This window comes from Misgurnus anguillicaudatus, chromosome 16 (genome assembly GCF_027580225.2).
Source record: "Misgurnus anguillicaudatus chromosome 16, ASM2758022v2, whole genome shotgun sequence".
In the NCBI taxonomy this organism is placed as follows: domain Eukaryota; kingdom Metazoa; phylum Chordata; class Actinopteri; order Cypriniformes; family Cobitidae; genus Misgurnus; species Misgurnus anguillicaudatus.
The window spans coordinates 27,477,392-27,490,915 of NC_073352.2; the positions used below are offsets into that span (position 1 = coordinate 27,477,392).

Below are 13,524 nucleotides of genomic sequence, written 5' to 3' on the forward strand. Positions count from 1 at the left end.
TGCGTCCGAAACCGCATACTGTATAGTAGGTACTGAATTAGATGAAGTACCTACTTACTTGGCGTTAAAACAGTAGGTACTGTATAGTATGAATCCTGGGAGTATGAATGAGATTCGGACGTACTACATCCGCCATGTTGCTACATCACGTGACATACGTCGTCATCACGTCGTGTCATTTCAGCGCGAAAACAGCCGCGTGCCTCTTCTTCTTCGTTGGATAACTCCTCGTCCGGGGCATCATGGGATAGTGTAGCGTCCATCGTATGCACATTGCAAAATCTAACCGGAAGTAGTAGGTCATCCGGGTACTTTTCGCAGACTGTTTTTCGAATACTATGTATTCGGACATACTACTCGCCTCGCCTACTGCTTTTCGCGTACTATATAGTATGTAGTAGGCGGTTTCGGACGCAGCAAAAGTCAACGAAAATCGAGCAGGACCAAAACATTTTACAGCTGATCGCTGTGAAAGACGTTAAGCGACGACGTCAAGTATAACCGCAGAAATGACAGGGTTCTTAATATGACAAAGTATTTTGATTAATGACATTAATGTTTATATTTTTAATTAGTTTGTACAACTAGTCAACTAAATGAATATAACATGGCAAAGATCAATGCACATTTATATAGGCTATTGATTCAATAGATTTATAACATTTTGAATAAAAACTTGTCATGGATTTATTGCATTTTGTGAAAAAAATTATCAGTTTTTATAATAAATCTTTGAAAATCAACTTATGGATTTGAATTTTATGTTTATATAACCTAAAGATGCTATGTGAAAGTTTGTAACAGAAAATAGTTGTTTTCATTTTGTCACTTGGTATAGAAAACACGTTTTTACCAAAATTTGTCAAAATGCATTTATTGCGTTTTGGAACCAAACTCTTCAAATATAGATAGGATGAAACGTTTTTTTTCCCAGTTTGTGTTTGTTTGTTTATTGTTTCTTTGAAAGCAGAGGGTTTGTTCTTTCATTTGATATATTTTTATGTTTATATATTTTTAGAAGAAAATTTTCTCGGTAGGCATTTTGTGAAACTTTTGTGAAAATCACAAAAATGGCTGGCGGGCAACTTTTCAAAAAATGGCTGGCGGGGAATGAGCTAACTAGGATTCCTAAATAATAGGAATATTTCTCATTTTTAATAGACAGAGGTGTGGTTTCCTGGTTAAGGTTTAGATGAATCCAGGACTAGGCCTTAGTTATATTAAGACATTAAAATAGTTTTTACAAAAAACAATACTGGTGTGCATTTAAGACAAAGCAATGGAACTGATATAGGCCATCTTAAGACAAGCTAGTGCAAGATGTTTTTAAGTTAAGGAAGTTCAAACATGCATTTTAGCCTGGGACTGGGATAAGCCCTGTCCGAGAAAGCCACCCCAGAGGATTAAAATTGTTAATGCATGACATATCAAATATTACACGACATAATAATTTATCATGTCATATACCTCTAATAATACAGTATAATGTATACTACTGATGAAACTTCCTATTCAGACCAATTTCTTTAACAAAAGGATTCACCTGTGTTTTTATGTACTCCGTTGTGTTTATTTGCTGTATTAGTGCAGGTATAAGGCAAGGAAAGTTCATTTATATTACACACATTTCATACACAGACATAATTTAAAGTGCTTTGCAAAAAAAATAAAAAATAAAACACCAAAACAGTAAATATAAGAGATATTTAAAATCACAATAAAAATAAAATGCATAATAATTTTTTAATAAATAATTAAAAGGAAATGAATTTGGTTTTATTTTATACAAAGAAAAAAATTCTTTACAAAGAATAAATAGAGAATAATAATACCTGCGAAATTTAGTCATTGTGAATAAGCACAGTGCTAATTCAGTAAATGCAGAGTTAAACAGATGTGTTTAATCTAGATTTAAAAGTGTTTGCCTTTAAAGCACATCTGGGGTGCGTTTCCCAAAAGCATCGTTGCTAACCTGTTAGCAACTTAGTTTGTTGGCAATGGGTAATTGCATTGCAACCAACAAAGTTGCTAACTTAGTTAGCAACGACGCTTTTGGGAAACGCACCCCAGAGTGGCATAATATATAAATGCTGACTCGCCTTCTTTTGAATAAACCCTTGGTATTTCTGACTTGATCCTACAATACAGAAAAATCTGTGTTAACGTTGTGTCAAATAGGACAAGCCCAGTGGGCTTAAATTAACCCAGCATAGGTGAAAGGTATAGTTCACCCATACTTTTGGGTTGGTTACAATCAGCTGTGTGCTTACTATAGTTTATCAATGAAAAAACTCCTAGGAGAAAACCCCCTATAGGGGAAAAAGTCCTTTGGGGGAAAAAACCCTTGAGAGAGAGACAGACTTAGCTCATCCTATAGAGGATCTACTTTATATATTGAATACTATATTCTAAAAAAGTATGGGAATGAAAAGTTTTAATAATTTATAGAGAAGCAGTCGGTGGTCGCTGGTTTTAAGACATCCAGGTGTTAATTTAATTGATGCACTGACATAGGGGGTCAATGGGGCTGTGGTCATTGGGTGATGGGGCTAAATATATTTGGATATCATCTGCATAGCTGTGTCTTTTTCATTATTTGACCGAGTGGGAGCATATACAAATTTAACAGAAGTGGTGCAAGAATTGAGGTCCCCATTTTCCTGTGTTTTCGAAGCTTTGGTTGTGTTTACGGTGCGCTATAAAACATATTCATGTTTTGTGTTAAATAACGCAGTATTTTTCACACAATTTACTTTTCACTGTCCTAAAAACGCGCTGATGTCTTTCTTGTTCTATGAAGTCCCTCCTTCAGAAATATGTAACGAGTTCTGATTGTGTAGCTGGTTTAGTGTGTTGTGATTAAACAGCAGCTTAGCTTGAAGGTTTGAGGGTTGAGGTCCGGACTTTGAGGGGCCCAGTAAGGAAAATGACCTAAATCTCCTTATGATGGCCATCTACAAAGTCATCATTATGCTCTATAAACCATATCATACGGAAAGCCTGGTATGTATTCAGATTTTTAAGATCATGAGAAACATTTTAAGTGTTCAAAAATTTCTGTGGAAACAATGCAAAGCTCCCTTTAGGGACATCATTTATAAAATCACTATCAAAATGTAGTAAATAATAAATGTATTTTTTATTGTAAAGATGAAAAACATTTGGTCAGGGTTAGAGTGGGGGTTAGGGTTTGGTTATAGATGTGCTCTGTAAAAACAATAAAAGTGTGTGTGTGTGTCTGCGTGTGTGTAAAATACTAGTTTTATTTCTGTGGTATGTCTATGAATAGGTTATTCCATTGCTGTGTATTATTGGACACACTTAATCTAGAGAAGCAGCTGTGTGTGGGTTTTAAGAGACTTTCTCATATGTTCCAGTAGAAAGTTAAATGTGATCTTTTTTAATGTTCCGTTTAGCTATTTGCTTCAATTCCAATTCATTTTTAAACCAACATTCACTGGCACTGTGTATGACTGCATGTGTCTATTTTCTTATGCCTCCACTTGTCCACAAGGTGGGGATACATTCCTGTTTTATCAAGGGGTATTTTTTTGCATTTTAGACTCAGAACTTTACTTAAATGCTTTTTATTTACTTTTTACAATATGTTAATTTTTGCAAAATCTCTATAGGTGATCAGGTGAGTCTGACCTGTGTAGGTGAGTCCATTCTCTGTAGGCATGTCCGATTTCTGTTTATGATCTCTGTTGGTGATCTCTGTAGGTGAGTCCGACTCTATGTAGGTGATCTAGGCGAATCCGACCAATCTCTGTGGGTGTGCGAGTCTGATCTCTGTAGGTGACCTCTGTCGGTGTACGAGTCCGATCTCTGTAGGTGACCTCTGTGGGTGTTTGTGTCCGATCTCTGTAGGTGATCTCTGTGGGTGTTTGTGTCCGATCTCTGTAGGTGACTCCGATCTCTGTAGGCAACCTCTGTAGGTGAGTCTGATCTGTCCAATCTCTGTGGGTGTGTCCGATCTCTTAGAGTGAGTCTGATCCTTGTAGATGAGTCTGATCTCAGTAGGTGATCTCTATAGGCGAGTCTGATCTCTGTACATGACTCCGATCTCTGTAGGCAACCTCTGTAGGTGACTCTGTTCTGTCCGATCTCTGTGGGTGTGTCCGATCTCTGGGGGTGAGTATGATCTCTGTAGATGATCTCTGGGGGTGAGTCTGATCTCCTTAGATGATCTATGTAGGTGAGTCTGATCTCCTTAGATGATCTCTGTAGGTGAGTCTGATCTCCATAGGTGATCTCTGTTGGTGAGTCTGATCTCCATAGGTGATCTCTGTTGGTGAGTCTGATCTCTGTAGGTAAGTCTGTTTTCTGTAGTTGATCTCTGTAGGTGAGTCTGATCTGTCCGATCACTGTGGGTGTGTCCGATCTCTTGGGGTAAGTCTGATCTCTGTAGATGATCTCTGGGGGTCAGAATAATCTCTGTAGATGATCTCTGGGGGTGAGTATGATCTCCTTAGATGATCTCTGTGGGTGAGTATGATATCCTTAGATGATTTCTGTAGGTGAGTCTGTTTTCTGTAGATGATCTCTGTAGGTGAGTCTGTTTTCTGTAGATGATCTCTGTTGTTGAGTCTGATCTGTCCGATCTCTGGGGGTGAGTCTGATCTATGTAGATGATCTCTGGGGGTGAGTATGATCTCTGTAGGTAATCTCTGGGAGTGAGTATGATCTCTGTAGGTGATCTCTGGGGGTGAGTCTGATCTCTGTAGATGATCTCTGTAGCTGAGTCTGATCTCTGTAGATGATCTCTGTAGCTAAATCTGATCTGCTTAGATGATCTCTGTAGGTGAGTCTGATCTCTGTAGGTGAGTCTGATCTCTGTAGATGATCTCTGTAGGGGTGAGTCTGATCTCTGTAGATGATCTCTGTAGGTGAGTCTGATCTCTGGAGATGATCTCTGGGGGTGAGTATGATCTCTGTAGGTAATCTCTGGGAGTGAGTATGATCTCTGTAGATGATCTCTGGTGGTGAGTCTGATCTCAGATGATCTCTGTAGGTGAGTCTGATCTCTGTAGATGAACTCTGTAGGTGAGTCTGTTTTCTGTAGTTGATCTCTGTAGGTGAGTCTGTTTTCTGTAGTTGATCTCTGTAGGTGAGTCTGATCTGTCCGATCACTGTGGGTGTGTCCGATCTCTGGGGGTGATTCTGATCTCTGTAGATGATATCTGGGGGTGAGTCTGATCTCCTTAGATGATCTCTGTAGGTGAGTCTGTTTTCTGTAGATGATCTCTGTAGGGGAGTCTGATCTCTGTAGGCGAGTCCGATCTCTGTAGGCGAGTCCGATCTCTGTAGGCGAGTCCGATCTCTGTAGGCGAGTCCGATCTCTGTAGGCGAGTCCGATCTCTGTAGGCGAGTCCGATCTCTGTAGGCGAGTCCGATCTCTGTAGGCGAGTCCGATCTCTGTAGGCGAGTCCGATCTCTGTAGGCGAGTCCGATCTCTGTAGGCGAGTCCGATCTCTGTAGGCGAGTCCGATCTCTGTAGGCGAGTCCGATCTCTGTAGGCGAGTCCGATCTCTGTAGGCGAGTCCGATCTCTGTAGGCGAGCCCGATCTCTGTAGGCGAGCCCGATCTCTGTAGGCGAGCCCGATCTGTGTAGATGATCTCTGAACGTGTGTCCAATCTCTGTAGGTGAGTCTGATATATTTAGATCATTCTTCAGGTAGTTTTAAGTATGCTTTGTTTCATTTATTGCCAGTGTTACTCAGATATAAGTCTTGCGTTACTGTATTTACCTGCAGCAAACTTCTGTCTGATGAATTTCCTGCAGGGTTGACTCTTGTTATAGATGGATACATGAACATCAGACAACAATAAGAGATACAGCAAGGTGCACATTTTAAAATAAAGGTGCTTGAAAGGTTCTTCACAAGCAATGCCATAAAAGAAACATTTTGGTTCCACAAAGAACCAGTCAGTCAAAAGTTCTTTAAAGATTAATTTGTTTACCTCTATAATCTGAAGAACCTTTTTTCATCACAAAGAATCTTTTGTGAAACAAATGTTAAAGGTTCTTTATGGAACTGTTTAGCAAAGAATGGTTATTCTGTGGCTTCATGCATGAATAACCTTTATTTTTAAGAGTGTAAAATGCTACTCCATGTTTTTTCTGTATATTTTGAGGACTGACCCTCTTGTGTTCTGAGACATGGCTGTAAAGAAACTCTGTCAGGACCAATGACGGACATCAACTTTAGCATCTGGATTTCACAAAGCTTTAAATCCCTGTGCATGACTTTCATTTGGCAGGATTTTATACTGGCATGAGTGTGTTTTAGGTTTAGGAGTAGGAGGACTGAAGATGCTGTCATCTGCTATTCACTCATACTCATTTATTTTTACATGTGCGTGCGTTTGAAAGAGAAAGAGAGACAGCTGCAGTTTATTCATCAAAACCATTTTTCTACAGCATTGCTCTCATTCTCTACACAGAGAGAGAGAGAGAGAGAGAGAGAGAGAGAGAGAGACTTTATACACACACATTCATAATAACAGATTATGTTAGATTTTGTTATTCTATTCGTGTTTTCAAAGCAGTTTTATTAATAATGTAGTGTGTCGCGGTTTTATTAACACAGATGCTGCAGGACGCAGCAGATATTGTGACGTTTATTGCGTCTGACACGTTCACGCTTTAATCATTCCTTTACATGCACGCGTAGTTTATATGTCGTGCACGCCCACAGTCGATCTCCTCCATCATTTAAATAGGAACATATGTCGGTGCAGACCAAAAGATGGTCGTGTCAGACATTCATATCGCTTATCAGCGGCAACGTTGAGATGTTAAAGCGCGTTAGTGAGGCGCGTGGCCGCTAGATGGAGACGCGCGCGCGCTAAAATGTTTAGTAGGATTAAGAAACATTGTAGCCTAAACATGATGTTTACTGACTACAGACCTGTCGAGTGAACACTACAAAGAAGCATAAATCTTTTATTCTCATCCGTGTCCCTGACAGAATTTCTCAACTGTTAATAGTTTAGCTTTAGCTGATTATACTAATAATATATATTTAGCAGTCTGTGCCTTGGCGCTGTCATTATGTTTGTGCTGTGGTAGCTTCTGTCACCAAAATTTTTTCGTATGTGTAAACATATCTAGCAATAAAACCTCTTCTGATTAAAACGGATTTAACTTAACTATACATAGCTTCTAAAATCCCTGCTGAAACTAGCCTGCAGTGTAAGAGGTCACATTAAATAATAACTTTCTGTTATGACATTTTAGAAAACATGACAGAAACTGTGTGTTTACAGGTAAGTTTTCGTTCAAACAATATTTTCTGAAAACCTTCCAAATATTTTTTCTAGGAAGGGCAGTGGACGCATGGGAATACGCGCGATTTAAAGGCCTACATGTCCAATTTACCTTTACAACAATGAATTCAATGTAAAGCAAGTAGCATATAATTTATTAATCTACATTAATGAAGGTCGTTTTTATTATGTGATGTCGACACTCAGTAAACAGAATAATCGTATTATGATATTCGAGTTTACCCTACAAATTAACAGTAATGACAAGTTTTTTTACACTTTTACAATATCAAATATTAGAGCCACGATTTAACGTTTGGTTACATATTGTCTATTTCTTCTTTAAACAGCCATACATTAACAGGAGATGCATTAACATGATATTTAAGAAAACTAAGTATTTTAGTAATTTTCTGACGACAAATTAATTATTGCTAGTGTTACTGTATATTATTTGTACGTTATGGCAGCCTTGTTGTCATTCCGACACATTTGTGAACCTATTTTCGGTATTAGAGTTTAATAATAATTAGCCAAAATAGATGTGCATAATGCACAGACGTATGTATATAAAGTAGACTACATAAAATCTCTAATTTAAATTTAAGTCTTACAAAAGTAAGTTTCATTTTATTATGTCTGATTAGACGAAATCGTGTAAACCTGAAAATCGTTTTAATTAAATTTAGGGATTAGAAAATTCTTAGAAATTGAGACCGAAACAGAACTGGGCAGACCTGTTTATCTAATACTAAATAAAATCGACTTCATTAACATAGCGAGTCAACAACGAGCGCGGAACAAAAGAATTGGTCTACATGTGTGATATTAAACTGTACACCCTTAAATAACTGTTTCCCTTAAAAGCTTCTGCTAAATGCGTAAATGTTAATGTTTTAATGTCCCTCTCTATACAGCCATTAAACAAAAAATAAAATCACATTGAAAAATCGTTAAAGCGTTTTCTCACTTCTGTGAGAACATTAACCATTGTTTAACTATCAGTTTGTTTGTTTGTTTGTTTGACTGTTTAATTTTTAGTAACCCATGTAATCACAATTTACTGTGGTTGCTTAACAGTGGTATTTGTAGTGAAAATTAGTATTACAAATAGTAATTAGCCCCCACCATGGTTAATTTTCCTAAGTGAAAATCTGTCTGGTGTCTGACGACACCTGCTTTTGCGCTTTTAAAGATTCTATGCGTTGTGTGCGTTTATTAGCTCGTATTTTGTTGAGACTGTCAATTGATATCTTTTTACTCTTCTCGGATGTATAAGGGTTAAGAGGTGAGACGTTCGGGTGTTCAGACACGCTGTAAATATGTGGAACTTACTGACATCCAATCAGATCGCAACTCCACTAGCCGATTGGCCAATAGGCAGACGCTGTGGGCTTAGTGTCGGCCGCAGGTGAAGTGGATAGTGGCTCTTGTGTGTTCACTCATACTCGCGCTCTGGCGACGTGGATGCGCATCCGCAAAAAGTGCCTTCACGCGGGGCGCAATGCGACCAAACTGCCGCCACGGGGCTAAAACTCCATGTGATCCGGATCAGAACCGTTTAACTTCGATGCTCTGTGTTCAAAAGTGACTTTTCTGTTGAAAATGGCCGTGCGCAGTAACTCCCTGATGCCGTTTTCCATTCAAGCAATTCTAAACCGAAAAGAAGAGTCTCGCCATCTGAAGGATCTGGATGTGTGTTTCTCCAAAAGTGCGTGCTGGAAAATCTTTGATGAAATGGACGGAACGGAGCGAAGCGACGAGCGAGAACAGCAAAACTACGATTCAGACTCTGGACTGAGCGAGGATAACGACGCGAGAGCGCAACGGGACCCAAAGAGCATGAAAGACGCTGATTTAGCGGACGAAACTGATCACGAATCCACGGCAGCGGATCACAGCAAAGGCCTGAGCGATTGCGTATCCGGTGAGTAAACTCTCACATCTTCATATGATTCATGTCAAGAGTTTCTGTGATGGTTGCTCTCCAGCAGTGAAGAGTGTCCCACGCGAGCTCCTCTGACTTCATTAAATTCAGGAAAATAAACAACGCGTTTGTGTTTCAGATTGCAATGCGACAGAGGAGAAAAGCGGCGATCAGCCCAAGCAACGGAAGAAACGCTCCCGCGCCGCGTTCTCACACGCGCAGGTGTTCGAGCTCGAGCGGCGCTTTAATCATCAGCGCTATTTATCTGGACCGGAGCGCGCGGACCTCGCGGCCTCTCTCAAACTCACCGAGACGCAGGTCAAGATCTGGTTTCAGAACCGACGGTACAAAACCAAACGGCGTCAGATGGCCGCCGACCTGCTGGCCTCGGCCCCGGCAGCAAAGAAAGTGGCCGTGAAGGTACTGGTCCGTGACGACCGGAGGCAGTACAGTCCTGGAGAACTGCTTCGACCCCCGCTGCTCGCGCTGCAGCCCTCCTATTACTACCCATACACGTACTGCCTGCCCGCCTGGAGCCTGTCCTCCTGTACTGGAAACCAGTGACTGTAGAACACTCGCTGCTGTACTGGAAACCAGTGACTGAACACTCGCTCATATTTATTTTGTTAAAGACGTTTACGAAAAATACCGAGGAGATTTATTTACAGAACTGCCTCGTTCCTCCCGGGACTTTTGTCAGTTTGGTTCTGTACGGACACGTTTAGGATTTTATTCCAGATTGTATGGACAGTTTGTCATTTTCTTTCGATTTTTTTTAACAAAATATTATTTCCTCTGGTTGGAAAACAGCACTTGATGTCGTTAAGACGCGTTCTTGCTGCAGTTCTAAGGTAACGACTGGCACTTTTCCCCATATTGCGAAATTTGATCTTAAAAACTGAGCAAAATAATGAAATGAAGGTTTGTTAAACTCATTTATAAGCGAGCCGTGAAATTCAAACGATTTAAATATGTACTTGTTTTCGTATTTGTGTAATATGTTTTTGTTGCTGTTGTTTAAATGCAAACATTAAAATTTGTAAAGCTTCATTTGTTTTTTCTTAAATTTTTATTTATATTTACTACTTTTGTTTTTCTTACATGTTTATTAATATATAACTTGTTAAATTGCGTTTAGTATTAAACGGAAAGGCGTAAAAATAATGCATGAATTATTTCGCAAGTTAATATAAAGGGTGTCATCAGCAAATACAGACAATATATATATATTATAGTACAGCCATTAAAATTCTAGCATCATACAAAAATTTAAGATAACAGGCTATGTATGTCATATTATTGCATAGATAAGTAATTATTATATGTTTGTATATAAAAGATATTTGCTTACCAAACGCAAATCATGTGCACATAAATTCACTAAATTTACTGAAACGATAATTACACCTTTTTAGATTCAGATCATCATTAAAATAAATATTGGTAACCTGTTATGCAGTATTAAGAAAGAAAATGTGATAAACATATAGTTAGTTGAAATTATTTAAGAACAACAATAAATAGGTTTACAATAATAAGGAAAAAAAGTACAATTTAAAGCAAACAAAATAATAAAAGCATAATACCAGTAACAGCAGCAGTATAGTAATAATGAGATTGTACCCTATTGGGGTTTGTGATTGTTTGTCTCGCGAATGCTTGATTTATGCACGCGGCTCACCTCAGAATGTATTACATAATGCTTTAAAATTAATACTAAAAGCTTATTTCAATTGTTATAAACATACATTTTTAATACATTACATAAATATCAATTTGCTTATTCATTAGTCATATGATTATTCTAAAAGTAGTAATAAAATCTTCTTAATATACATATTTCAAAGAAATCATGCAATGTGCTGAAATATGTACAAGAAACAAAAGATACCAAGTACTAAAATGGGTTGTATGATCAAAAGTAAATCATATATTATGTGTCCTGTAAACGTCTCGAAAAAAAATCACACAGCGTTATTCAAGACTGTTCCCTTAAGGTGATTCTCATATAATTCAGGTGCAGGTGAAGTGTTTGTCTCTATGATGTTTTCCCAAAGAAACTCTTGTGAATTATACGAAAATGATACACAGACTGTCTCATGTGTGAATCACAGAACATTAAGCTTCAAGTGATAGATTGTGTACCGATGCATCAGTCTCTTTATAGTTGTGAGGTTTGCGTATACGCACGTTAGATTTTTGTGTATGTAGGCTACACCTGACAGTTGGCGTACAGTTTCGCGTACGTATAGAGTTTCACAGTTGTACAATATAGTTTTATTTAGATTATTGTAAAAAAAGAAAGAAGATTCACTAATGCTAGCAAAGACTCGACGGTAAACCAACGAAGCTTTAACAGGCCCGCTGACATCCATAGAAGTAGATAGAAGTTGAATATTTGGCAGTTTGGTAAAATAACGTGAAGAAATTGATCACCCGCTATGCAGTAGGCCTGTCTGCATTATTTAGCATCAACATGTCTATAATTCTGTATTATGACTATAGGTAATTTGATGAAATGTTTTTAAATTTTAATAAAAGAATGTGGAAGAAGCGTATTTAAAAAAAACATAAAATATCATATATCATTATATACAGCTTTTATATATATTGTGATGTACATTTTCTCTCTGTTTTTAAATTTTTAGAATAAATATTAGGCCGGCGGTTCACTTTTCCGGGAAAATGTGTGAAATGACCAAGAAAAAAAGAGGAAAGAGCTGCGCGCTCCCATGATCTAGAAATCATTCGCAGATGGAGATCCATTTTGCAACTCAAAATGCTATTGGCATTGAAGTAATCACACACACTTAAAATCAAGATTTTCCCAATGGTTCTCAGAATTGTCAAAGAATCCTCTTATTAACAAAAAGTGTGGGGTTCTTGTGGTTGATGAAGTTTAATAATGGTATTGATGTGTCAATCTAAGGCTTGTGTTCATTGAATGATTTACTGTGATCTTGGCACCAGGTGCTTTACTAAAAAAATTGAGAATATAATAACATTCTTTGTTGGACAAAATAGTCAAACTTTCTGATTTCATGGTTCTTTGTAGAACCTTCATTTAGAGTAGCCTACATCCACACTGGATGTTACTGCGTGTGATCGTGCGCTGTAATGAATTGTTCAGATGTGTGACGTGCGTTCACCGTTGTCATTTGTCATGTTTGCCCTCCCCACTGTGTTTTAGAGGATTTGCACCCCTAACGTGCTCTCGCAATTTCCCAGTAGATGTAAGTACGTTTTTTACTATTCTGTGAATGCCTGTATATTTTTGGTCAAATTTTGGACGTCAAGGACAATTTCTTTATACACGCTAATAGAGCGCGGCTGTCACACATAATGGCGCGTAATCAGCGCAATCATTTCCCGCGCAGAGACATGAGCCAGTTGTTGTTCTAGATCAAGTTTCCCATTTAATGAAAGAAAATTGGCATTTCAGACACTTCAGTTCTGCGGGTTAGAATTGTCCACCTGCAGACGTCCATTTATCTCCTAATTGAATTATATTTTTCTCGTTTTAAAGCCTGCACATGTGCTTGTGCTCCTCGGGGATTCCGCGCGCCTTTTTTCTGGTTGCCCATCGTGGATCTCTTTGTACCTGCTGGAGTCTCATCGTCAGAACATCAGGAACAGAGCAGATAAAGTGGCCGTGAAAGAGTAGCTGCTGTGGACTGTGATGTGAAGCAGATGTTGCGCGCGTGGAAATGCTTAACAGGTGTTTAACCTAACGCCTCTAACAGTTAAACATGTCACAGCTTCACATCTAATTATCAGATCTAATGATCAGTGATCTAATTACACTCCCGCCTGACGTGGTGTGACTGTTAAGAGTGACCCGAAAAACAACGGACGGATAATTATTTTAAAAAAATTCTCGAATCAGCGTAGGCTATAGAGAAAAAGAAAAGAAGGATTTGAAAAAAATTGGAATTAGTGTTGTTATTTGTAAGACTTTCCTAGCTAATAAACACTGACAATGAAATGACATTATGCCTGAATTTTTTTAGAAATAGGCCTACATTAATTAATCAAATCTAATTAAATAATAGCTTGGGTCTTTTTCACGCACCTTCTCCGCTATAGTGCGTATACTGTTTGATAATGTTTTATATCTCAATGTCTCGACAGTGTAATGGTTTGTTTTATTTTGCACATTTATTGCACTGCACACTTCTCAATTAACCTACTATAAACTGTAAAACATCCAAGTAATAATTATTTTCATTTTAAGGAACCTACTGCACACCAATCGGAGATATCAGGTGTTTGTGAAATTAATAGGCCTACAGGTTCGAATTGATAAGAACAACAGTCAAATCACT

At 38.2% G+C, this 13,524-nt stretch overlaps 1 protein-coding gene across 1 annotated transcript; it reads left to right on the forward strand.

The window, feature by feature from the left end:
• Positions 1-8,308: 8,308 nt before the first annotated feature.
• Positions 8,309-10,247, forward strand: nkx3-2 (NK3 homeobox 2). Its single transcript, XM_055179005.2, has 2 exons — positions 8,309-9,199; positions 9,339-10,247. Exons 1-2 carry the CDS (start codon positions 8,878-8,880, stop codon positions 9,761-9,763), a joined length of 747 nt encoding a protein of 248 aa, XP_055034980.2. The 5' UTR covers positions 8,309-8,877; the 3' UTR covers positions 9,764-10,247.
• The last annotated feature ends 3,277 nt before the right edge of the window (positions 10,248-13,524 follow it).

Bases quoted from the DNA above. Each gene is read 5' to 3' on its own strand.
- nkx3-2 (XM_055179005.2), top strand. From the start codon at position 8,878: ATGGCCGTGCGCAGTAACTCCCTGATGCCGTTTTCCATTCAAGCAATT. The intron at 9,200-9,338 runs GTGAGTAAACTC...TTTGTGTTTCAG, and splicing joins CCTGAGCGATTGCGTATCCG to ATTGCAATGCGACAGAGGAG.